At 39.1% G+C, this 25,949-nt stretch overlaps 1 protein-coding gene across 1 annotated transcript in view; it reads right to left on the minus strand.

The window, feature by feature from the left end:
- LOC141942937 (bifunctional heparan sulfate N-deacetylase/N-sulfotransferase 4) overlaps positions 1-25,949 on the minus strand; it is a 108,423-nt gene that overhangs the window by 45,079 nt on the left and 37,395 nt on the right. Inside the window, exons 3-5 of the mRNA XM_074867204.1 lie at positions 15,857-15,944; positions 10,712-10,866; positions 1,512-1,697 (exon numbers count right to left, since the gene is read on the minus strand). Coding sequence (XP_074723305.1) covers positions 1,512-1,697; positions 10,712-10,866; positions 15,857-15,944 — 429 coding nt within the window. The remainder of the gene's footprint in view (positions 1-1,511; positions 1,698-10,711; positions 10,867-15,856; positions 15,945-25,949) is intronic.

Here is a 25,949-nt window from a genome sequence, read left to right on the forward strand (position 1 = left end):
GAGATTTCCAGATGCCAGCTCTGGAAAGCTGACACATATGCGCTGAGCTTTCATGCAGACCATTTTATTCATCTCATACACTCATAATAAGTGTTTGTTTCCTGGCACTTGGAAGAGGAAGAAAACAAAAAGCCAAACCTCTCTTCCCTTAGCAAGGTTAGTTTATTAGCAGATAAATAGTGCTTCCTGGCTGCCTTTGCTATCTCAGGCAATTAATCTTACTGTTCTTGAGACACTGAACTGAATTTGTATTCAAGGCTATGGACCACAAAAGACCTGTTGCTTCATACTTTCCTCAGTCCTGAAAATCATGCTGAGCCCCTCGTTCCTGTTTGTGAAACATGTATGGGACTGGTGGGATGCTCGCATGAGACCAGCCTGAGGTCAGCTCCTCGTCCTCTTATAAATTAAGAGGTTGCATATCAGAAACAGGCCAGCTAGCAGGCTTGGGAAAACAAACTCATCTTGGAGAACTAGATAGTTTAGTTACGTTATTAGCTAGGTACTATCAAAAGGCTCTGGTAAAATAAACACAAGTGTCAGGGTTTATAGGTATTGCCTAATCCATGCAGAGACATAATTCACCTGGGAAAGGCCTTTGTTTCCCTCCAGTCAGTGTTTTTGCTTCTCTACTCAGTTAAAACAACAAATAAAACCTACATTCAGCAGAGAATTTTAATATACCTGTAAATGCACTGCTGAATTTGAGTTTATTCCAATAGTAATTGGACTCTGTGCAGTAACTTCTTGGTTTTAAGATGTTCCTTTTGTCTTGTTTAGGGGATCACAATTTTGACTTTATGTGCATAGGCAATATTCAAGTCAGCTGGGTCTTTAAAGCAATACAGGATCTGCCCTTGAAATATTTCTAACTTCACTTATGCATATTTAGTTTTTGTGTTTTACCTACCTATAGGATTGCAGCTGGCTGGTAAGACAGGCCAAATAATTTTATACATTTTCCTGCCCTTCATGTAGTGGAAGTGTGTATGTGAGGAACCTTCTCCCTCCTTGCACAAATGCATGGTCTGGAAGAGTCGGGCACGTGTCCAGTCCTTGGCTCTGGGAGTTTCAGAAGCAAAGCTCGGAATGAAACCTTGGCCTCAGAGAAGTGTCATACTTGCTGGAGGAGATTACTTACACCTGCTCACCTTCCCAGGTGGCAGATTTCTAATCCTTTCATGCATAAAGATGTACCAGAGCTTGAAACATAGGTCTTAGGCAGTTTAATGAATTTCAAAGTACGCATGCATAACTTGGTTGATAGTTGATGGGACTACAAGTACATTTAGTTTCTGAGGATTACATTTCAGTTGTCTGAGTTTGTGTGACTTTTTTTTTTTTTTTTTTTAAACTGGCTGCATAACAAATGCACTATTTTGGCATCCTTACAAATCCTCGATCACAGAGAATTTTAATGATTTCTGTAAAACTTGAAGCATTTGGTAAAAATAGCATACTTTTGAATCACTTAAAGTACTATTGCTATGAAGCATGGAAATGCAGTGTACCATGATGCCATTGTGGATGAAGCCCCGTCTGTACCGTGCGGGCTTCAGGTGTGGATATTCTTCTGTGCTGGTCACTCGGATGTGCCAGACCTTCTTCCAGGCCTCATACAGCTGGATGTGAACCGGGTAGACCCCAGAGTGGTGCGGAGCCACTGCGTACCCCATGCCAGTCGGTATGCCATGCTCCTGCAACACAGCAGAGGGAGGAATATATTTAGGAACAGAAAAAGATCATGTAATTATTCAAAGCTTATTTTTCCTGCAGACAGCAGCTTTGGAGAAGCTGTTGTCCTTGGACAGTCTTGTATCTATTTGTATGTAGCACAAGCTAAAAATGGGGAGAGATGAGGGGAACTGGAATTACAGTCTGATAACTGCAGAGTGATAAATAATCCTTTTGGATTATGCTGTGTTACAGTTACATGGAATAGATTTGCCTGCCAGTTTGTTACATACTGAGTGTATTTTAATATGCATCCTACCTGTTTGGTTCTTTTTAAAGGTAAGCAGATGCTACTTATTTACGAAGCTATAAAACAGCATTAAAGCAGTAAACAGATGGAAAAAAATTGTTTCAGCAACATATGTGGGATTTTTGTTTCCTATTTCTGGAATAAGAGCAAGATTCCTTCCTGATTTAAAAAATAAAAAAATAAATATCCCCCATAGCTTCTGAATCTGCTTATATTTTCCATGGTATTAAGGTAGTAGCAAAAAAAGCTGGACTTTGACAGACAGCTTTTTCGTTTCATAAATATTTATTCAGCTCCGTCTCTATGAGGAAATACATGCATTTTTGTGAATATAATCTATAGGTTATCTTGAAAATGTCTTCCAATAGCACAATGAGGTAGTTAATGTGCAGCCAGAAGGAATTAAGGAAGAAGCTTAACTGCAAGCGTGCTGGGCACGTTCCTTTCACTCCTTGATGCTCTCCTGTCTTTGTTCTGCTCCCCATCCCTCCCGCTCCCGACTTAGCGTGGGCTGTCTGAAAACCCCATCTGATGATGAGGCCTGATAACCACATCTATAGACTAGGATATATTTAAAAGAGAGAAAATTATTGGACGTGTAAGCTATACATGTGAAAATGAGGTAATTAGTTTCATTGGTCTGAGTGACTATTCAGACATGCATCCAGCATTTATCATCAGCTACTGGCAGAAAGAAAGGCTGTGCTCTGCCTCCTCTCCTGGCGAGGCTCGTTTCTATCAGGTCCAGAAAAAGCCCTTTTCAACTCCTCTGCAGCATCTCCAGGTTTCAGGGTGTCCTACCACTGTGGCTCTCACCGGATCCCTTCCCACGCTCTGGGTGTTTACTGAATTCATTTTACTCCTGGTACTACAGGATACATTAGCTGTTTTCTGGTGATATAAAATTGATGTTCAGAGGGAAATGACTAAAATGTGAGATGATGATTTTTTATGGTTTTTTGTGCTTCCTCTTCCCTACATTATCTGAGAACTGTTGATTACTTTAATTCCAGGAATAGCAGGTTCTGCTGGGCATCTTCAAGTACTTTGCTAAGAAACGTTTTTGGTTCATTGACAGAAATTAAGTTAAATCTGTAGGGAACACTTGTTCGTACATCACATAATGTGACCACTTAAAATTATCCATTCCTTATTAGTAAAGATATTAGGTTACTGGCTGATCTTGAAAAAAAGAAAGCCAAACTCACTATTTCATGATTTACTGAGAGCAAAATGTAATTTCTGCTTATTAATGTTGTTACCTACCTGAAAAGCATGAGTCAGTTTAAAGGTGAAATGAAAAATAGCTCTATAATGAGAAGTGTTAAATCACACTTTTCTCTATTTTTTTGCCATGAACACGTATAAAGGAAAAAGCTATATCTAAAAGTTTCTGAAAAATCTGGCCATTTATTACTCTGTTAACTTAAATGTACTGTATCAACTTGAATCTACAAACCTTCACCAAACCTGTGTTAGGGAGTATAGATACACATAAATGTAAGGCAAATGTGTCCTGAGCTAGATAATGAACACTGCTCTGAATGGTATGTCCAAAAGTAAGTATCTGGATGAATACATATAAAATCCTATTTATCTACTTACTATTTGCTGCTGGCATTACCATAGCAACCAAATGGTGAAATGGTAATATGCCATTCACAAATAAGGCAGTTTTTCGTAAGTTCTCGGTATAAAAAGCTAATTAGACTCTGAATAAAACCTGCACACTACGTAGTTCATCACACAAATACATCAGTCACTCAGATACCCAATGACTTTAAGAAGAAACAACTAACAAATAATCAGATTTTCTTTGATCAGTTTCATGTTCAGTTTACTTGGGTAAATTAAATATTGTACGTCCTCTTTTAGTGATTTTTGTTACTCTGCTTCCTTTTTTCCTCTCATTTTGTTATCAAATTTTGTTTGGGATTGAGAACTAATGTGTTAAAGGAGGAGTATATATTTGAATGCAAGCTATTGGGCAAAATGGGAGATGCCTGTAGTGACTATATTTTCTTACATATTCTAAGGAACAATATCTTACAAGATTTTATTAGGTTATTTTTACATTCAAGACTTGCATTGATTTTTTAATTTCAAAATTTGTTCAAAAATTTTGTGCATGTTTTTGTCTGGTTTTCAAAATTTTGGCCCTTTCTGGCACTGCGAACAGCAGCATTACATTCCTTTGCACGCTTAAGCTGGGACCCCAGAGCCATTATTTTGGACAGGTTAAATTTGTATTCCTATTTTACTTGTGCATTGGGAGATTTTCAATTCTAATTCAAATGACAGCATAAGCTCAAGCTGCAGTGGTGGGTGAGTCCAATATTAAGGGAGAACCACTTTTAGAACCTGTGAGGTGGGGGGAAGATGATTAAAACAGTTGTTGCATTTTTGGCAGAAAATTCCCTGAATTGTTGCTACATCCCATACATTGGTTTGCATCATGGAGCGGTCTGGGACCACGCGACCTGCCCAGTTATAAGGGCTTAGCCAGACTAGCGGATGCTCTCCAGGAGCACACCTTGTGTCCTTCTGGCACCAGTGAACATGTGGTATTCAGATCAGACTACCACCAGCTCAAAATAACCCTTCCTCTGATGCCTGCATGTGGCCAGTGCATCTGGCCAGCAGCAGCCACTTCATATGGCAGAGCCCAGAGAGTTACTGTCTCATGCTCATGCTGATACACCCAAGCCAGAGCAATGGGAATTGGAAACTCATAGTTCTGCCAATGCAGCCTGTCTCATCTTTGCACCCTCCAAAGTTACCTTGCCCAGAGCCCACACGTAGGACAGATACTTTTACCAGTGATCTGAAAGTCTGAAGCAATCTGCCAAGGCTGTTTATCTCTCTCAATTATCAGCTTCGTTCAAGCAAGTGCCAATTTCCTTGAAACTCCTAACCTCTTTTGACCTTCCCATTTGTACAGAAATGAGCTGTGTTTGCCACGAGTCAGCATGTTCTGGGTGTACTTATTCTGCATTTGCAAAAAAACCTATATATTGAAAAAAAACCTGCTATAGGAAGGGCAGGTAATGCCAGTAAGCACTCTCTCCAGAAGGAGGTATATTCTCAACAAGTAAGTTTGCATTCCTATAGCAGATTTTCTATGAGCAGATGTTGAAAATTTCAATAAAAAACATTGTATGGAAGATTGACTATTTATATTAGCAGGATATTGTCTGGCAGAAAAAAAAACCAGTTTTTGATTTTTTGATTGCAGCAAATATTACATGTCCTTGTTAAAATGCAGTAAGAAATAAAATGAAACAAAACCTGAAACTGTTATAACACAACTGTCATTCTGGTTCTTAAAAATCACTGGTGATTTGTTTTACAGAAACATCTAGTATTGGCTATTGTCAGAGAAAGAATAAAAAGGCAACCTTTTATTTTAATTTGTTAAATCTTATGTCTATGAAAAGGTCTTTTCACACAGTCAGTTGAACTGCAGGATTCCCTTTGGTGTAAAGACTTTTCTTAGATAAAAAGTTAACAATACAACTTCAGATAATTTTAATAAACCTTTTAACTTTGTCCAACTGTAGGTGACAGAGTAAATGCAGTACTTTTTAAGATGTTACCTTTCAAAGTTAAAAGATTTATATAAGCTTTGCATATTTTTAGTACTGGGATGTATTTCTAATATTGCTGAACATGTGTGAGATTTCCTATAAAAAATTATGTATTACTATGTCAGTTTAAAATACTTAGTAAACTTTCTCCTATTTGGTAAATGAATTTGCTACTTTCTTGCTTCTCAGCACTCACAAAAATGTTATGCTGTATTTTACCCTTTACAGACATGTGAATTTTGTTCTCAAGGGTTACATTTATTCCATAAAAATTAGCAAGAGATATTTCAGCCTTCAATTACTTTTAGTTCAATTCTAAACTTTAAAAATCTGTTTAAAAGCTCTCTAGCTAGACAAGATGGCTCAGCAAATGAGAGGTGATGGTTGTTGAGACATAGAGGCTCTGTGTGTTGGTATTTGCTTTCACCGTCATTTTTTCATGTCCATGGTGTGCTTCCTTGCACAGGTGCTTCCTTGCACCCCTTGTACAAGAGGGCTTAATGAAGCAGGTTTTCTGGTGTTGGTGTCAGATCCAGGATTGGCAGGGACAGGGGAAAAGCCAGCTTTCAACCAGACTTACATAGCAGCCTCCCAGATATCACCACGACTCCTGTCCTAGGCATGCTTCACACTGTAGCAGACTACTAAGAGGCAGAGAAGATGTTGGGATTTAAGATCTTAGGTTTCTGAGGATGTGAAACAAAGAAAGGCAGTCCAACACTGAGGAAGATGTACATGACTAGGAAACGTGTAGACTCTGCATATGTGTGGTACCAAATAAAGCTGAGAAAGTAGAGGCAGTCTTAGAGATGTGCTGTCAAAGCATGCTCCTGATATGGACAAAAGCCCTGATGAAGATAGACCGTTTCAGAAGGACCTTAAGGTCAGGCAGATTAAATCATCCTGTCTGCACAGGACAATGTTATCCTATATATGCAGACCATTTACAGAACATTTTTAGAGGCAATCTCTAGTGGGCATCTCTCCTACCCCACATTAACTACAGATATTAGTAATGGGACGTATTAAACTCTTTTCACAACATGCAGATACTTTGCCTTTGATATGTGGTCACTGGTCTTCACATTCTTGGTATTTAATCGGTATATTAAAAGCCCATGATTTCTTTGTGGTTTGGGCAGCTCAAAAGTTTTAGGCAGAGGAAGTGCTAATGTGCATCTGTAGTTGGATTATAAACAGGAGACTGAAGCCAAGGAGTGTTACTAGACAGCCTCTGAATAGATTTACTTGTTTTGTATATGTGTATCTCTGAATTGATTTGTTTGTTTTGTATACGTCTCTCACTTCTTCATATCAGATCACAGCTACCTTTTTACAGTCGATGATTGTTTCTGCCCTATCTCTACCGTGCTTTTGGCACATGTGCTCGCAAATGAGCACTGAAGATAATCACTGAGCAAACAAATTGTGGGACAAAATAAAGAGCTACAGGCTTTGGATTAAATATATCCTACTTGTTTTTATCAGATAAGGATGTACAAAATGGGGGAGGAAGGATGTCTTGTGATTAAAGGATGGCAATGAAAACTTGGTTTATTTTATTTTTGGAATATGTACTTTCAGAGATTTCTGCTTGTGCAATTTGTTTACCTCTTTGTGTATCAATTACATTGCCTATAAACAAGAAGAATAATACTTGAGATACTATCAGTTTGCAAAATTTAATCTAGGTCTTAATAAATTAGTGTCTTTAAAGGATTTGGGGATGTTCTGATAAAAAACCCCCACAAAATATGATTAAGTGAAACCCAGCTGATAATCAAAATAAATGCCATTTGCCATTTCCTTAGCCAGGCTCTGAAGCATATCATCCGTATTTATGTAAACAAGATGACACTGGGATAGCAAAGTTCTGGGTAATCTGCAACTTACTTTACCAATGTTAATATCTCTGGCTTTTGTTCTTCTGATGCTGAGGATACTGTGAGTGCTTGAGAAGAGATTTAGCAACGAGGGCTGTGGGGATGGGGCTATGGATGGGGGCAGCTGTGGGGCCCATCACTCAGACATGCATGGGCAAGGATTTTGCCAGGCAAGACTTCCCACATTGACTGCTGGATCCAGAGCAGTGGGGCAATAACATTTATGAAAGACATGAGAAAGTCTCTTCCTCTCACCAACTAGTCATGAAACAGTAGAAATTATAAATATTTAAGTGACACATAAAATATAATAATTTGGAGGACTTGTTAAAGGAAGTCTCCTGATTCACAAGCAATTCATGTGCGAGGGAATCCTTTGAAGACTGTTGATTCTACTAAGGCCTGGATACAGGGGTATATGTCTGCACTGAACTCAAGGCAATTAGATACCTAATTAGCAATAGTTGTATGTGTACAAAACCATATAGATATCCAATGTCTACATGTATTTTGTGATACAGCTGTTTGAGGCAGGCTGCAGTTGTAAGCCCCCATTTTATAGAGCATCATTATGAGGTATGGATATATCTGTGTAAAACTGAACAAGGTCTTTTATCTAGTTGCCAGCTGTAATACCTGTATTTCTCGCCTGTGTTCAGCAGACTGTATGTATACTTGAGCTCCTGCAAACCAAAGATTATGCATACAGTGTAAATACAAGAGCCAATAAAAATTATGTTTATGTACTTTTCTAGCTCCATGTGATAATATCCATGAAATACTGTTTCAGTTGCACTGCCTTGTGTTTATTAAGCTTGACCTTAATCCACAGTACTCAAGAGAAGAACATTCCTTTCATGAAACCTTTACCCCCAGTGAACAGCATCAATCCCAAGCCTGATACTCTCTTGCATGGAGAAACTGATGACTGTGATGGGATTTGAGTGCAGGTTTCTGGACAGTGTGATCTGTTTTAGCTTTCTTCTAAATGAAAACTAACAGGTCTTAATGAACAGAATTTTTGTTGTGGTATTTGGGGTCTTAGAGCAACCTTGACTGTTCTTCTCAGGTATAACGATGTGCTCTCCCATCCTGAAGACCCTGTTACCTTCTTACCCATATTTGAAAAAATGAATGAAGAAATACCACATTAGGTGAAGAATAAATGTGATCATACTTCCAAGTAATTATTGAGGCTTTTCTTGCAGAAACTGACACAAAGTGTCATTTCTACTTGCAGCTTAAAATGGGAAACGCAAGAGAAAATGTCATCAGCATCAAGCTGTGTTCCCCTGAGTATAATACTAAAGTTATCATATATACTTATATATATAAATAAAACATGTATAACATCAAGCAGATTTTCTATGTATTGTTCTAGACATCTAAATTTGGATCTACACTGTGAAGTCAAGGAGTAATGAAAAACGATTTGCTTTAACTTTAGAGGACTTATAGAAGTGCAGCTGTGGAACAGGGAGTTCCTTTCTGAAATAAGACATGATGTTGAGGATGGGAAAGCAGGGGAAGATACAAAACTGCTCTGAAGTCATGGCTGGGACCTCTCTGATAGCTATCAGGAAGGCTGTGTCATATCAGGAAGATAAATTTCTCCCACAGAGAGAATTTCACAGGAAGCCTTTTGAAAAGAAATGTTCTCATAAGTAAATTGTACAGCTCATATAGATTCAAGGTTAAGAGGTTGGTACAACCCCTGTCCAAATGTTAGCAGGAAATAAAACTGTAATAACAGCAGCCTTTCACTGACATCAGCTCCTTATTTATAGGCACCCTAAGGAGTCTCTACCCTTCAGTGATGATAGGGACATGGGCTTTATCTTTCTGTAGTTGAAGTTACAAACAGATTGTATTACAAGCCCTGTTTTCAGGCTATGCTATAGATTTTACTCCTAAAGGTGGCTTGACCTAGAGGACTTCATGTTTACTGAAAATGCTAGGAGAATTTCCCAATAGGTTTAAAGATGAACAGACCATGTATTTTTGAGATACAGATTATTTAAAAAATTACTCTTGTATTTAAAATCTCAACTATAATTGGGTCTCTGGGCCAGGCTACACAGAAGGCATGAAACGCTGTGCCAGGAATGAAGGCTGACAGTAAAGCAAAACTGTAGAAAGGAAAAGAAATCACCCAAAATACCTCTGTACTAACACCCTGCCAGCGGGAGATGGGAAGGGGGGAAGTCTGGCAAGAAGAGTAAACAGTTAAGCCATTTTTAATGAATATTTTTTAAAGGTTGTTAGGAAAATATTTTTGTAAACAAGGGAATAAATTGCTTCCAATGGCTTGTTTGGGCATCTGCCTCTGCTGGTTTCCTGATGTGCCTTGGCTGATGTGAGGGATGGGAGGAAGGGGCAGCTGCTGGCTGGCCTTTCTGAGCAGCGAAGGGCTGTGATTTGTGTTCCCAGAGCAGCAGAGAAAGCCCCACTGTGTCACTCTGCTCTTTTGAGTGGCTCTGGTTGCTTGGCATTTCTACACTTTGTCAAAGAACACACAGTGTCTTTTCCAAAGCAAGCATTTATAGATTTCAGGTTTTCTTTGTCATGCTCAATAAGCAAGTAGAATTACCCTGAAAGGACTCTAAATGGTTTCCACCTAACCTGAGTACAAGTACTCTGAGCTCTGGGCAATGCTAGGGGGATAGCTCTTGGAAGTTAACAACACAAATGAACAAAAATGAAACATCATTATCTATAAATATTAGCAACAGGTTAGCTATGTAAAAAACATATTTTCAAGCAGGTCATCTAAAAAAAGCACAGTGAAATCCAGCAGCTTCACTTATTTGCTTCATTAGCTGCAAGATTTCTCACAAATCATACACAACATTTAGGGTTCACAGCACCTTTCTCCCTCCCTTACTGAGGATGTTTGCACCAGGCTTCAGGAAGCTGATAACCTGTGTATAAACCCCTTCCTAAAGCTTAAAAAGACAGCTGATATCTGCTGACATTTCTCTGCTTCTGGTCCCTGCGGTCTCACAAGTTTGCTTGGGTGAAGGGCTGCTACCTCTCCAAGGAAGCCCATGTCAGTGAAAAAGGCTAAGGCAAAATTCAGCCCAAGCTTGAGTCACAGAAAGGTTTTTTTGGGGGCTTGGTTTCCAATCTTGCTACCTTATTTGCATACAAATGTGAATATATATACGTATAATATAGATAAACATGAAACCAGCTTGGAAAGCTTAGCTATAATATGCAAAGGGATCATACTGAAGTTTTTGGTAACTTTTACTCACTATTGCAAATTCTTTGTTGAGGATCATCTGCTCCACCAGTGATGACTCATTGTGGAAGAGATGAGGCTGCATGTGACTCCACATATGGGGAAACCACCAAAACTCATCCACAGATCTCAACAGCAGGTCATCACCTTCATCTTCCTCTTCAGTCCCTGTAAAAGAAAGAAAGAAAAAAAGAAGGGTAATAGAAAAGCAACAGCAGAAAGTGCCCATAATTGTTTTCTAGACACAGAAGAGGCTGCCATAAAACCTAATGTCTTTGGACTGGATATCTCACTGTGCTGCAGACAGGCTCTATCATGTCACAAAATGACTGAGGTCAATTACCATGGACGGTAGCTATCCCTTTCTATTCCTAGCATGGTGTTAACTGACAGTAATACTAACAAGAATTAGTTTTCAAGGGCTGATTTCTGTGCTATGTAATGCACTAGGAGTATTTAGAAGTTCAGGCTCCCCATGGCAGTGGAGACTGGATTGACTTGTACCCACCTGGTTGGTCCTGCCAGACACTACACAATTGTAGCTGGCCACAGTGGCATCACAGAGAGCTGTGTGCCAGAGTCTTGCCACAGATATCCCCTGACTCATATCTATTTCATTATTAGCCTTGGTAAACTGAAATCTGATAATTTCTGGTAAAATGTGAAACAAGTTTGCAATAGGTTCAAAATATAATTAGGTGGAAAATATAAAGCTGTAATGGCAGGGGTATTCTAAATGTTGTTTCCAGTGATTTGGTATTCAATTTTTGCCAGATTTAATCTTGAAGTAAAACCAATAAAAACTCCTGTGTTAGTGAAGAGTATCTGCTGCAGGCAGAAGCAAGCATGTGTGGTTATAACAAAGGAAACCTTCCATTTGAGAAATTATACAATGCTGCTTCCACTATGTGCAGACATATGTCTGCAGTGCTCTTCCGAATTGGAAAGGCAAAGTTACATTTTAGTAACTTCACCCTCAAATTACTCAATAATATTCAGTTTATTAGCAGTGTTCCTCCTTGTTCCTTTAGCATTTAAGTGCTTTTATTTAACTTCAGTGAAAGAAATAATTGTCAAAATCAATCTGCTGATGCAAACATAGATATCTTCTTACAAGCCTTTCTATGTTTTGCAAAACTCATTGGAAGAAAATGCTCCATGGATGTCACTGTTTACTTTTGTGGCATGAGGCAGGAACATACAGAGATGGCTGTTTAGTGCATGCACTTCAGCTCTTTATTTTTATTTTTCACTTCTGCAGTGTTTTTTGAAGAACGCTACTACACAAGGAGAACATTACTTTGAAACTTTCTCCTCATGTCACTGAATCACTTCACTCCCCTCTTTGCAGTGCTCTGCAAGTTCTAAGAAAGTTGCTCCCGCTGATGGGAGTGCTGCTGGAGAAAGAAAACAACCTTGTTTCCTAGGTAATTCCTTATTGAAAAGAAAGGACTGATGGTTGCTCCTTCTGTGAATGTCTGCTCCTTTGTGCAAAACTTCTGTATACTGCATCTGTTGAATGACCGTTCTCTTGTTTTTTGGGGTATGTGGTTCACTTGCAGTCACCCAGGCACATGGAAGGGAAATGTGACTGGAGGAAGAAACTTAACATAGGCTTACAAAATAGGACAGAAGAGAAAGGGGTAGAAGTTTGTGAAGCCATTGAAGATCTCTTTGGTAACCCAAAGGTAGAAAACTGAAGGTAGAGATGAAGTGGAAAAAAGTGGATATTTGACATATATAAAGAACGACAATAATTCAACATAAGATTTAGGTAAAAGTATAATTTAGAGCCTTATTAACATTTGAAATAGAGTATGGTTCTTGAAATAATGTTATTATTACAAACTATATTTTAAAATCCTATGATTTTTTTATCCAGTTTAGTACTACTTTTTCCTACTAATTTCTTTGTAAATTTAGATACAGCTAATTTTTTACCATAACAAAAATCAAACAAGATAAAGCATAACACTTTCCACTTTAAACAAAACCAACCCCACCTTGTAATGGCAGAGCTGAAACAGGAAGGTTGGAAGTTTAACATTTGGTGGTGGTGGTGCTTATGAGGATAATTTTCTTTACAAACTTTTAAAAAGAGTGTTATTTGATTTTATTATTCTTAAGTAGTGTTATTTCCAAAAAATCTTATGCAATGATTTAATGGAGCACTTGATGAGTGTTTATATTGTTTAAACATTTTTGTCCAAGTCTTATTCAGAGTACTGGAGGCAAAACAAGGGATTTTGAGGTTTTCATTTATTGTACAATCAACATTCTTTATGTAACTTTCTATCTTCATTTTAATGTGAAATCTGAAAAATGCACTAGACCTACAATCAAGGAGGTGAACATATATATCTGCTCTGAGATGCAATATGCACTTTACACAGGTGGGTAATCAAAGTTTGTTTGTGCATAATAAATAATCTCATAGTTTAAAACTACAATGATAATTTAGGGGTCTCTCTTGAGCTTAAAATTTAAACAAAGTTTGAAGTGGCCATCAATAATCTCATAAATCTTAAATGCAAATCCTGAGAACATCTTAATTTCTATTGCCACAACATGAACAAGTAGAAAGTGTTTGCTAAAACTGCATAACTAATATGGATCTACTCAGGTTTTTGCTAACAATCTGTCTACAGTACATAGTTTACCAGTGCCACAGAAGGGAATGGTGGTGGCGGTGATGGTGAGATGATGAGCAGTGAGGCCGTGTTGTACTATTGTACTTGTGTGCAGGCATACCAACTAGAATTGGCATTTGTAGTACAGATGTCGGCAACATCTTTTGATGAAAATTTATAACCATTTAATCTGCCAACACATTCCCACGCTCATCTCCCTCCTGTAGTTTTAAAATGATCCAAGTTTTGTAAAGGAGAGCAAAATCACACATTAGGGAAGTCAACAAGGCACAGCACAGTGCGCTAAAAACCCATGTTGAATATCTGATACTAAAAGCCTGTCGTGGTAAACAAGCCATATTTACAGTAATTAAAGAATGTATTTCCATGTTTTATTTATAGTGAGTCAATAAAGTGTATATTGCATGGAGAATATCTGAAACCCTTCCACTAAGCTGATATGACAGAACGTCACCACCAACCTGTAAATGAAATGTTCACTTAAAAACTCAGATACATCACTGAGTACAGGCAGCAGCAAGTCCCTTAATGGAGGCAATGATATCCTTCAACTCATTAAGTAGTTCTGTGCTATTTTTGTAAGCCTTTAGACCCTTAGAAGAACAGGCACACATGGACATTCTCCTATTTTTCTCTCTCTACAGCAGTAGCAAATCTGAAATTGCTCAGCATTATATCAGCTGGGCAAGAAAACTTGTGACAGCAATGGAGGTCGTTACGATGAACGAAGAAGAAATGTATTGGCACGTCAGGGGTTTGATTTTGTAGAAAGGCTGCATGTTTTATGCCAGCCACTGTTCAGTACGTCATAGTATTTATAATAAATTATCTCTTTCTCCACCTCCTCCCCTCCTTGAATTCCGTTTCTCTGCAGTGGACACTGTAATGACTGTACCAGCTTTACTCTGTAGATGGCCACAACCAAGCAGCATCCTACCTTAGAGCAGCTCAGAGCCTTGGGCGAGTTTTCTTTATTTTGCTGTATTACGTGTGTGTCCAATTAATCTCCAGAAGGAATAACGACACAGGCAGGTCAAGATGAAGTGAGGAGAATACTGAAGTTCTGTCTCCAAAGTTGCTCTCTAATCACAGGTCTGCCACTGGCTTGTTATATGACTCCAGGCAAGTAATTCCATCTCTCTCTACCTCTCATTTTTCTCAAGCTTTCCAGCCTGTATCTTTAGTCTGTAAGGTTTCCTGGGCAGCAGTTGCTTAGCATTATGTGCTAGCGTAAAGGGAAAATAGCCTGGACTTTGAAAGTGACAGTGATACAAATACATAATTTGGGTTTCCTTCTCTCTACTCATCCCTCAAATGCTTCCTCATGTCCCCTTCTCCCAGGGACCTCTGTACTCTCCTAACGAGTGGTGAAACAGAGACATAAGAGCTGGGTAAGCTCATCTGTTTGGTGTTCAAATACTGTCAATGAAAAGGGGAGTAGTGCTACACCTACACTTGAAGGGGTGACCTGACTTACTCCACAGCTACCTCATGGCCCGTGACAGCTGGGACTGCATCTTTCCTAGCTTTTAAACTTACCCTCTTGCTGCTGCAATGCCTCCTCCTATGCTCCAGATAAGCTTCTCAGCTTTCCCTGGCATCACTCAGTGATTGTCACCAGGTGTGGCCGAATAGGTTGACAGCTGAGGATTTTGGAGCTGGTCTTCAAAGGTGGGAACGTTATGGAGTTTGGAAAGGAGAAGGACAGGAGTTGTCTGCTTTGAAGTGGGTTGCTGAATATGTCTTTTTTTGCCTTAGCAATACTAGGGAGCAGCATGGCTCAGTGGCAGCAGAGGGAAGCCTGAGTGGAGGTGCAACAAAGTGTTAAGGAGAAGACAAAGGAGGAGGGAGGAAAAAAAAAAGAGGGGGGGGAGGCATTGTTCTGTGGAGAAATGGAGCTGAAGAGAGAAAAGAGTCATGAGGAGGAGATGTAAAAGTCCCTAATCTTCCACAGAAACACGGTGCAAGTGTGCAACTTGTTACCGCATAGAGTGTGAAAGGAGCAGGGTTTCAATACAAATTTCTTTTCATCTTGTTTTCCTTTTATTATCCCTCCTGATTTGCAGACCACTGAGATAGATAGTCGTAAGAAAATCTCGTGCATCCCATTCAATCAATTCTGTCTCTTCAGTGGTTACAAGACATGATTTTTCCAATCTTTTATATTTCATCATACCTATCATGCTGGAAAAACCTTAGTATGCCTTTTGTGGAATTATAGAGATATTAGCAGCTGCTTTGCCTCCTTTATAACCCTAAGATTCACTACCACAGATCTTTCAGAAAAGCACCAAGGGCATCTACGTGTTCCTGAGAAGCTCATCAATGGTGTACCTTTGCCTCTTTGGACACTGAATTAGACACTGGATCCTAAAACGGTGGAGCATGTATTTCCCACTGTTTCACTGAGTCCACGTGTTATTTTAAAAGGGCATGTTTAAAGCTAGCTTTAAAATCCTGTCACCTATTTAACTGCAGCTACCTGAGAGCATGAAGTTCCTTCTTACCTGTGTGGTAAAATTTTCCTGAAAATCCAAGGTTGAAGGTAAAATTTGCAACCTGAGTGCGCAGTAAATTTTGAGTCTCTAGTAAAGCCTGAAATAAATAAGAAATTAACATGCATTTAGAAAAATGAATATTAATTTTTGGAATGCCTCATTTTAAATGTTGTGTCCAACTGAGGAGATACAAAAAAAAAAAAAAAAAGATCCTGTTAAATGTTTCACATTTTATTTTGGGCTCATTCTTTTTTGTAGGACTATTACAGTGAGCTTAATTTGTTCCATCAGAGTTTGATGGTCTAGCAATGCTAGTGATAAGTGACTAAGTACCAAAGTAGGTTATGGTTCTGTAACTTGGACCAAGATACTATACATTGTTTGTGGTGATCTATGGCAGGACTTGAATCCAGCCATTCAGAGGCAGCAATATACTAAATCACTACGACACCCATGCTTTGGGTTATTAACGAAGCTTGATAAAATGTGTTTAAAACCCAACATAATATTAGGAACACTACTTGCCATCCAGATGTGGAGGTGTTGGGATTTACTTACCTGCAGAAACGTTTTTGATTGTGTCTGAATATCAAATTCAAGCTTAAGTGTGAGTGAGCTAAACTCCAGTTTTGACCTATGGTGGAAGTAGTGTCCATGTCAGAAATTAAATCCCTGTTTATTTTCATTCTCTCCTCCAAGCAAAAGATAAGACCAATCTAAATGAAATAGAGGAAAAGAGTATTGCTTATAGAAGAAATAAGTGTAGTCTTGGTCACCTATCAATTATTTCTTGTACATATTTCCAGCCACTAGAGAAAGAGAAAAGATGGTTCAGACTATGTGAGCTATCTACATTTACTGTTAGTTGTCAGCTCTGCACTGCTTCTAAAGATAGTCCTTGCTGCACAGATATCTGTCCGCTTTCAATCACCAGCCCACATAATTTGGACGTGCTACATATGTGAGATGGATAGTGCATTTATCTCCCTATTGGTCTTGCCAATGTTGAATGGGTTATAAGCTCTATTTTCATCAATTTTCCGTGTCTCCATTATGTGGCTCTTGAGAACTTTTCCCATTATCTATTAATAACATTTCTATTGATTGAATGTTCATATTCTTGCACAGTTCAAAGACAAAATGAATGCAGTAGTTTACACACAGTCCGAGTCCAGCTAATGTTTCCTTTCATTTGAAAAAATTACATTTTGTATGGTCATTAGTAATTTCACTTAACATTACAGGAAAATAGTTTTACCTTTTTGCTCAACCCACTGGTCTAATTTAAATGACAACAACAAACTCTACTTGTGACCATAAACCAAAAGTATTGTCAGTCCACTGTAGATGAAACTGGGGTTTAAGCAGCTGAGATGGAGATTGATGGCCCGTGCAATCCTAGTCCAGAGCAAAGCTGAACTAAGCAGGACAGGTTTCTGTGGTCTCATGATTTATCATATTTCCTTTGCACTGCAATCGGTTGGGAGGTGCTGTCAGCTTCTGTCAGCATTTGCTGTAGGACATCAACTTCTTAAAGTTACTGACTCCCTCCTAATTATGCAGATATTTGGGCACCATGCATGTTGGAGAACAAGCCTCTTCTAAAGCATCATTTGCTAACAGCCGCCTTCTAAAGAGGCATCATTTGGGTGCCAAGCAGCTTGGGAGTGTAATACAAAAGATTGTCAGACAGTGTGCATCTGCCTTCATTTTTAAATAGAAACATTTATTGGGTGTTAAGGAAGATGTAAAACAAAGATAGTGGTTATCAGCTACAACAGTCACCAAGCAAATTCCTTTCCTTGCTAAAGGAAATAAAGTAATGACAGTAAATCTTGTGCTTTAGCATTAAATATTAAGACAGCAGTAAGGTTTCCAGCCTATCTTGCCAGACATTTAATAAGTTGATTATTCCAATCCTGGGACAATTTCACATGTGGGACTATATTTACATAATATATAATAACTTAAATGTTCACAAAAGTATAAAACATTAGAGATCAACACCACTGTTAGCTAAGACATTGAGGCAAATCCTCAGTTGGTAAGATCTGGCACTAAAATGAAACCATTAAAATTACAAGCATAGAATCTGAGGCATTATATTTTAGAACATAATTTTCCGAGCTATCTAGAGCATTTTATATATGTTGAGAAAGACTGATGGGCTGAGCAAAATCAATTCAATTTTCCTTTGAGGAAAGAACATCTTGAGAAATTTTCATCACTTGAATATAGTATAAGAAGGTACATGAAACAAACATCATTATATCACTTCGTTTTTTCTCTCTGATTTCCCTCACACTCACATCTCAGTAAGATGACAGAACTGTGGGATAGGCAGAAGCCTTCCAGCCCAGTAAGGTCTCATTAAAAACAGAGTGAGGATTAAGATGTAAATCCTGTAACCTGCAGTGTGTCAAGCATTTTTCTCTGTCTAAAGGGCAAATCTGTCACTCAAACTGGATTTGGCTTGGTCTTAAAGATTTTTTTTATTGCAATTTCCATATATGCATATTAATTTATGGAATATGCAGTTAAACTTCATTTTCATGATCTCACCTAATTTTAATACTAAGAAGATACTGTCAGCTAAGTCAGTCCAAACTTATTTTGTCACTACTTGCCCATTTGTAGAGCAGAGGTTAATGTCTTCCACACGCTTAATATAAAAAAACCAATCTCTGTTTAGGTGATTTAGGGTCTGCCTTCCTTATTTTTAAAACATATATATTCAAACAAAATTGCTAATGACTCATACTGCCTTCACTGGTAATTTTGCACAGTAAATAGTGAGAACTTTTATCTCCTCTAGGCAGAGACTTTAATGGCATGCAGCATAGAAAAGTGCCATGTCAGGAGAAGAGCAGACAACTTTCTTGCATCCCCCTTCTCTCACTTTCCCAGGTGGGTGTATACCTGCTTGTTTGCCTGTTTATGAGGCAAGCTGCAACCACTGCTGCTCCATCAGTCCTCCAGCTCCTGGGTGGTGCAGGATAGAAGAGCTACCCATCCCTGGCAACCAGTGTCAGAAATGTTTCTGGGACTTGTGCAGCCTTCACGTGAGGCAGAAGGTATTTATTTGATCCTGAAGGGTTTTGCAGGGTGGAGAAGGGCTACTGAATTTTAACAGCTGGAAATCCTGCCCAACACCAGGTGCAAACACAGCTCTTCACACTCTGCCAGGTGGTGCTGTGCTGTCCCCAGCTCCCCTTGGCAGCCCTCTTTCCCTGGGGGCTCCCCCATTCCTGTCCTATCCCCATTGAGTGCTGGCCTCAGGACTTTGCTGTCTTCACTGAGGCAGAAATGGTAGGTGCTGCCCCCAGCTTCAGCAGAAGGGAAATTCATGTGGAGGAATGTGGATTTTAAAAACAGAAAAGCATGACAAATCTTGTTTTGAGGAGAAGATTTTTGTTTTGGATCTTTCATCTGACTACAATATTTGAGTTCTATCTGCTAGTGTGTGTCTTTTCCTCACAGTCAGTGGGATTACTTTTTTTTCTCTAAGTACTGGGGCTTAAAAGAGCTGTAAGTGAGGGAAAGCTACTTGCATGTGGAAAAACAGTTAGCATTCCCCATTGAACTCATGAGGGTGTGTTAAAGCAACAGCTGGAACTCACTGTTGTTTTAGTTTTGGACAGTTAAATCATGCTAAATAATTGTCCTTCTCCAAGGAAAGAACCATGGAGCACACCTGCACATGGACAAACAAGCATGTCTTGGTGTCGGGCTAAGTAAAATGAAGGTTTTTTTAAGGTAGCCCAGGCTGTTCTTTCAAATACAAAACCTTAATTGCCTGGAATCTCTCAAAACTCATAGGTTTCAGTGTATTAATTGATTCTTTGCTTTGTCAATGTGGCTTCTCTCTGTGACATCCACAAGATATGGTTTCTTCTTTATATTGCATTTACATTCAGCAGTCTTTTTACATTAATCCATATAATTACCTTTTGTAGATTTGAAGTTGCTGTGTCTTTATTCTTTATAATTGGTGCATCTATTAAGAAGTGGTGATATTTTCCCACTATGTCCTTGTTAATTATAACTCTATCCTTCATTTACATAATAAACTTTTTTTGGCAATTTCTGCAGTAACATTTCATGCCTAATAGGAAGCAATTTGCTTTCCTTTATTAAGTACATTAAAACTTCATGCCCCAGACATCATTGACTGTAAACATTTGATTCTGCTTAAATTTAATGCACCAAGGCATTTTGCTCTGCCATATTAGGTTTATTTATGTGCTATGTTCTGGATTGTTAGCTGCTAATGAGACTTCGGCTCTTATTGCTCTAAGGCCTGAACACTAACCTCATTTTAATGAGTTCATTATTTGCTGCCTTCTGAATGGAAGACAACAAATTTTCCTTTTAATTAAAGGTCAAAACACCTCTGGCTAAGGAAAGTGTAGAGGTTATCAAATCCTTAGAGAAGGTAAAAGAATGACTTTTTCTGATTTTGATGCCAAGCATGGGCAGGCCAGGCTGAGGTAGAAGGTGTTCCTCTGGGGACCAAAACTCCAAATCTAAGCTAAGTGATAACAACGCTAAAACGTGGTACTAGTCTTCCCAAGACATTGTAAAAAAAAAAAAAACAACCAACCAACCAAACCCTGAAAGTCAGCCAAAGTAATTAAAGAGGCTTTACTCCTAACCCAAAGGTCTAGGTGGATCAATACTACTGCTAAAGCATGAGCCCTTCTTTGCATGTGCAATGATTCATAGGGTACAGAGGACAGATTAATTGAACCAACAAAAACAAATCTCATATTTCTTATAGGGGAAAGTGAGGCAAATGTGATCAATATTGGGGGCTGTTTGTAGTGAGACAGAGGTATATGTCTCAACTGTGTGTTTGTGTATGTGCAAATGCACATAAAGGGGATTGGTGATTCCTTTCTTTGAAAATTCAGAGTGGAAATTTTAGTCAAACCAAAAAAGGATTAATTACAGGAATTAATACATAGATCCTTGTCCTTTGTCTAGCATTTTATACCTTGTCACCATCTTAAAGGCAGGCTAACAAACATTGGTTCATGTGCCTCTCATTTGAGAAGCTGCTCACATGGCAGACAATAGTGGTAGAGACAGGAAGGATATTTGGGAAAGAAGGGACCAGTGCCTGTGAGAACAGTTGGTGAAAACTTGAAATCTGTTTTTGGAGGCAAATCCTAACAGTTTGTGAAAAATAGACATTGTTGAGCATGAAAAATGAAATTGTCAAAATGTCCTTGTAACAGCTCTAAACTTTATTTCTGCAAAACTGAACTAAATTCCTGACTCCTGCAGGTGTTTCAGGGACCTTCCCAGAAGTCACTGAACATGTCTGAGAGCATCAGGAGAAGGCTAGGAGAGACCCAAGACTTGCAGGACTCAACACTACCCCAGTGTGGAGCAGGAATCCCAATGTTTTCTCTGGGCTCCTGGTCATACATGTGGCTTTCCAGAGGCAGTATTGTGAATGTGAATTCTGGAACCAACAAAAGTTCAAGACCTTGGAGGCTGCTGTTTCTGTGGCATGGATCTCTGTGATCATGGTGCCCAGGGTCCCCTGCCTTTGTGGGACTCCACTAGGTAGAGCTGCCCAAGGAAACCTGATCCCAATTTACTACCTAGCCTGTCCATGTGGAGGGCAGATGAGAAAGGATATGGTTCTTCATGCAGTTTGGAAGGAGATCAAGGGAAGGAGGGGAAGTTAGATATTTCTGATTTTCAGTGTATCTATAATTTTCTGTCATCATGAATTATTCTATTTCCACAGATTCATTCTAGGAAGCGCTTCTGGTGTGGAAGGATGTGCCAGCATCTGGCATCCCAGGGTTACATAGCCAAGGTTACGCTGCCCCTTCACCATCTGAGGGATATGACTGAGAATCTTGTCAAAAATGGGCTAACTTGCCATTACTCAAAGTCATCATTCATTTGGGAATAGATCCTAGTGCTGGGTAGTGATTTCACTGCTACAGTTTGTTTGTTTGTTTGTTTGTTTGTTTCTTTCTTTCTTTCTTTCTTTTTCTTTCTTTCTTTCTTTCTTTCTTTCTCTTCTCTCTCTCTTTCTCTCTTTCTTTCTTTCTCTCTCTTCTCTCTCTTTCTCTCTGTGCTTAAAAAAATATAGATATATGCACTATATGCACATTACTATTTATTTATATGTACTGTAGCTATAAAACACATGCAAATATATAAATGTAGATATTTTTTCCAGTAAATCTTTTTATACATGATGTTTATATACAGTGCTTAGTAAACAGGATTTTTGCCTGGGACAGGTTGTGCAGACAGCCTGGAGAATCTTCTGTCTTTTGGGATATGATCTGGTCTAACTCTGAAGTTGTCTGCTTTGAGCAGGGGCTTAGACTATATCACCTCCAGAAATCCCTTCCAACCAAAATTATTTTAAGATTTGATGAAAATTTTCCCTGTATTTTCCACTTCAAGACACTTTTCTCAGGCTTCTATGCTACATGCTTGTTATTAATACCAAGAAGCCTTTTAATGCATTTATTCATTTTTGTTTCTAACATCTGTCCTTAATGTTTTTGCAGTTATATAGCCCTGAGGTTCATTCCCAAGCTGTTCTGTGCAGCAATTTGCTGGTGGTCTGTGGAAAGTTGGAGTTTTGCTCTTGATTTCCTGCTGAAAATTTGCAGAGAAAAAAAGCAAAGAATACTTTCAGCAATGTTTCTTTCCACTGTAAGCAGCTGCTGCCAGGGTGTGATTTTTGATTGCCTCTTCCTGCTCTTGCTCCCTCCCTGAAATCTATGCTAGGAAAAAATCTGACAATGCCTGATGTGGTCTTGACAATCTTCAAAGCCAATGCAATCTTCATAGGACTACCATGAAATAGTAATAATCACAGTAACCATCATGAGGATGGTGTGAAATAGCTAGTCACTGTTTTTCTGATAGGAAAACTGAATTAAATGAGAAAAAAAAAAAAGCGGTGACAGGGTCACTGCAAAAGCAGGACTCCAGGTTCCTTAGTTTCAGCACAAATTTCTTTCATAAGTGGGTCAATCAAACCAGCTGTATCTGCACTTCTTAAAACACAAACCAGTGAGGAATTTATAAACCCAATGAAGCTGAGTCATTGATTTCTGTGTGGTGAGGATTTCAGCCCACTTCACATGCTTATAATGGAATTTTAATAGAAAACTCTTTAATACTGTAATGTAGGAATTATAAAGAATTCACATTATTGACTTACTGGCTAGATTTTGAAAGGAGTTTAGGGGTTAAAGTTAGACAAATCCTTAATGGGATTTTGAGATCATTCGTACTATTTACCCTATGCCAAAACTGACTTGAATATCAGTTAACCAGGCCTGGGATCAATGGGCAACTGTCAGCCTTCACAGATTTACATTCCCTCTTAAGATACTTTTCACCTAGGACATTATACAAATGGTATAATTCCCAGTGTAGTCCACTGGCCGTACCCAGTAAGGCGAGCAGGGCTTTGGCCATTGCCCTGCCTTCCTGAGATATGGGATTTCACTTCTTTTTGTATTTATTTCTGTGAAGTACTATGCTAATCTATAGTGCCATATAAATAATTAATAGGAAGGTCTCTGATGGTGCTGAACACAGCCAGCTCTGTCTGAAGATCTATTTTTTATTACACAGCTATTACTTGAGTCTGTTCAGCATATCCCTTGAGTAGCTTAGTGTGAGGTCTGAGAGGATATGTGGGTTTATTTGAAGCAAGAAAAAAGTCATGTTTTGAGCTTATATGCAATATGTTTATTGCAAACAGAAGAATTATTCTTCCTTTATGAGTGGAATACCCAATTTATCAGATCTACTTCTGCTGCTATTTTGTAACTCCATCCTAAAGTCGGAAAACTGTGAGGGATCTAATTACATTTAATTCAGCACAGAGGAATGCATCTTCCAGTAAAAGTACAGCTAGTTTTAGCTGAATGAGATGAACAGGATGATACTGCACCAAAGTTACTAGCTACTAATGACTAACTGGCTAATAACATTATTGAGAACTCAGAAGGTGGCGTTTGGGTAAATATTATAGGAGAGATGATGCTACAACAGTGACAGAGATACCACAGCAGTAAGGGAGCACCCTGGCCAGCTGCACATGTGTGAGTGCAGGCAAGTAAATAGCCATGGCAATTGTTCAGTCTCTCTCTTGGAAAAGGAATTCATAGCCAAACATCTTGTACTTGTTAGAAAATCTAGCAGCAAAAAGCTCAAATTAAGTGCAAGGGGACAGTCTAACAAGGCAAAAAGTATAAATTAAAAATAAAAAGCATTAATAGAAAGCAGAGTTTATTTTAACCAGGGCCACATAGATGAGTAAATGCAATTGCTTCCAATTCTCCAGCAGTATCTGGCTGGGGAAGATCAAAGGCATTAGGCATGGCGGTGAACAGCCACGGGACCTGCTGCTGATACCATGGGAGCAGTGTATGGCTGTGGTGGTCACCTGCTAACAGTGATTGCTGTTCTGTGTCAGCGTTATCCACTGAAAAGATTTACAGCCTATTTGGGAAATCACTGAGGCTCTTTAATATAAATCACTACTTATTCTGAAGGATTTTTTAGGAATACTAACCAAATCTGCTGACAAATCCTGGAAGGGGAAAAACCAGCACATGCCCAAACAGCAGGGACAGGAGCCGGTGGCACTTTCAGCAGGGCAGTGAAGGGGCTTAGAGCTTATTTCTTATCAATTCTGATTTTTCAAAAGCTTAAGCATTTTCAGCAAAAGAAATCTCTTGAAGAAAGGCTATTCAGCCTTGGGAATCAGGAGAAGGTAATCTGCCAGCTGTAGGTGAAGGATTTTTGGTCCAGTTTTTAAAACAAACAAGAAGATCAGGAATGCATAGTCTAATTTAAATAGCTCTCCCATCTTCTCCCAGGCCACCTGCCCACTCAACTGTGGTAAGTATTTTGCTCTCTGAATGAGATCACAAGCCAGGTACAGGGTCCTTGCAAGGGCATGGACCCTTCTTCCTTGTTTGTAATGTGACAGCAACATCAACATTAACAACGTTGCAACTGTTTACCATTTGAGCCAGAATTTCATAGCTGTAGTAATAGCTCAGCTTTCTGGGAAGGAACGGAAGAATCTATGTGACGTCTATCAACCTTTCCTCCTGTTGTTGTTGCAGACCGCGGTGGAAAATATGCTCAAATGTGAAATTTCACCACTATCTTTCTCTTTTAATCTGTTCAGCTGCAATGGTTTGGTTGCCACCAAGCGATTCAGTAAGGGCAGCCCTTCATTAAGAGTTGCTTGTCTGAAAAACAGGTCAAGTCTGCAACTTATTCTGCTGGATCCTTCTCCTTTTGGACATAAGGGTCTATTTGCCTTGTGCCTGGATCGACCTCTGGACTGAGCTCCCATACTTTCCCACCTTAGACTTTGAGTTCATGGCAGATCTCAGCGGCAGGATGCTGCCCCGTTGCTAAGCTGGTTTCTCCTGCCTGTAGCCTGCACCCAATGCAGGCTTAGAATGAGATTTTGGAGGAGGAACTGGTCCCCAGTGTGGAGGCAGCCAACCCCACTGCATGGTGTGCAGTGACAGCCTTTCCCCTGCCCAGATTAATGTCCCAACCCTTCATGGAAATGAAGGCTGTTTCTTTTTGCAGTCTGATAATTTTGCTGCCTGGGGAGGACTGAGTACAGCCTTACACTGTTTTCTGCTGTTTTCTACCCATTTCAGAGGCTGTGTGGTCTATAAAGAGCAAAAAGCCCCAGCTCCCATGCTCCCTACAGCTGCAGTTCTCCTTGGCCAGTACAAGGAAAGAAGAGATGCTTCTTACATCTTGTCCTGTATCCACATCTACAGGAGGCAGGTGGGGTTTGTCTGTCTGTCATTCAGTTGGAGTGCTAGCATGAAAGAGGCCAGAAAGGCAGAGGCAGAACCATCATCTAGCTCTGATCAATCACAAAAAAAACCCCTTAAAATAAGTATTGAATGGGAAAACCATCCCAAGGCTTTAAAGGGACAACATCAAGATTTAAAATAGTATGTTATTAAAACTATCATGTTCAGCGATAATGATCCTGTTGCAGCAAACTGTATTGGTGTCAGTCATTGTGTTGCATGTCACTAATAGTAAAACACAGATATTAATA

Source organism: Strix uralensis, chromosome 4 (genome assembly GCF_047716275.1).
Source record: "Strix uralensis isolate ZFMK-TIS-50842 chromosome 4, bStrUra1, whole genome shotgun sequence".
In the NCBI taxonomy this organism is placed as follows: domain Eukaryota; kingdom Metazoa; phylum Chordata; class Aves; order Strigiformes; family Strigidae; genus Strix; species Strix uralensis.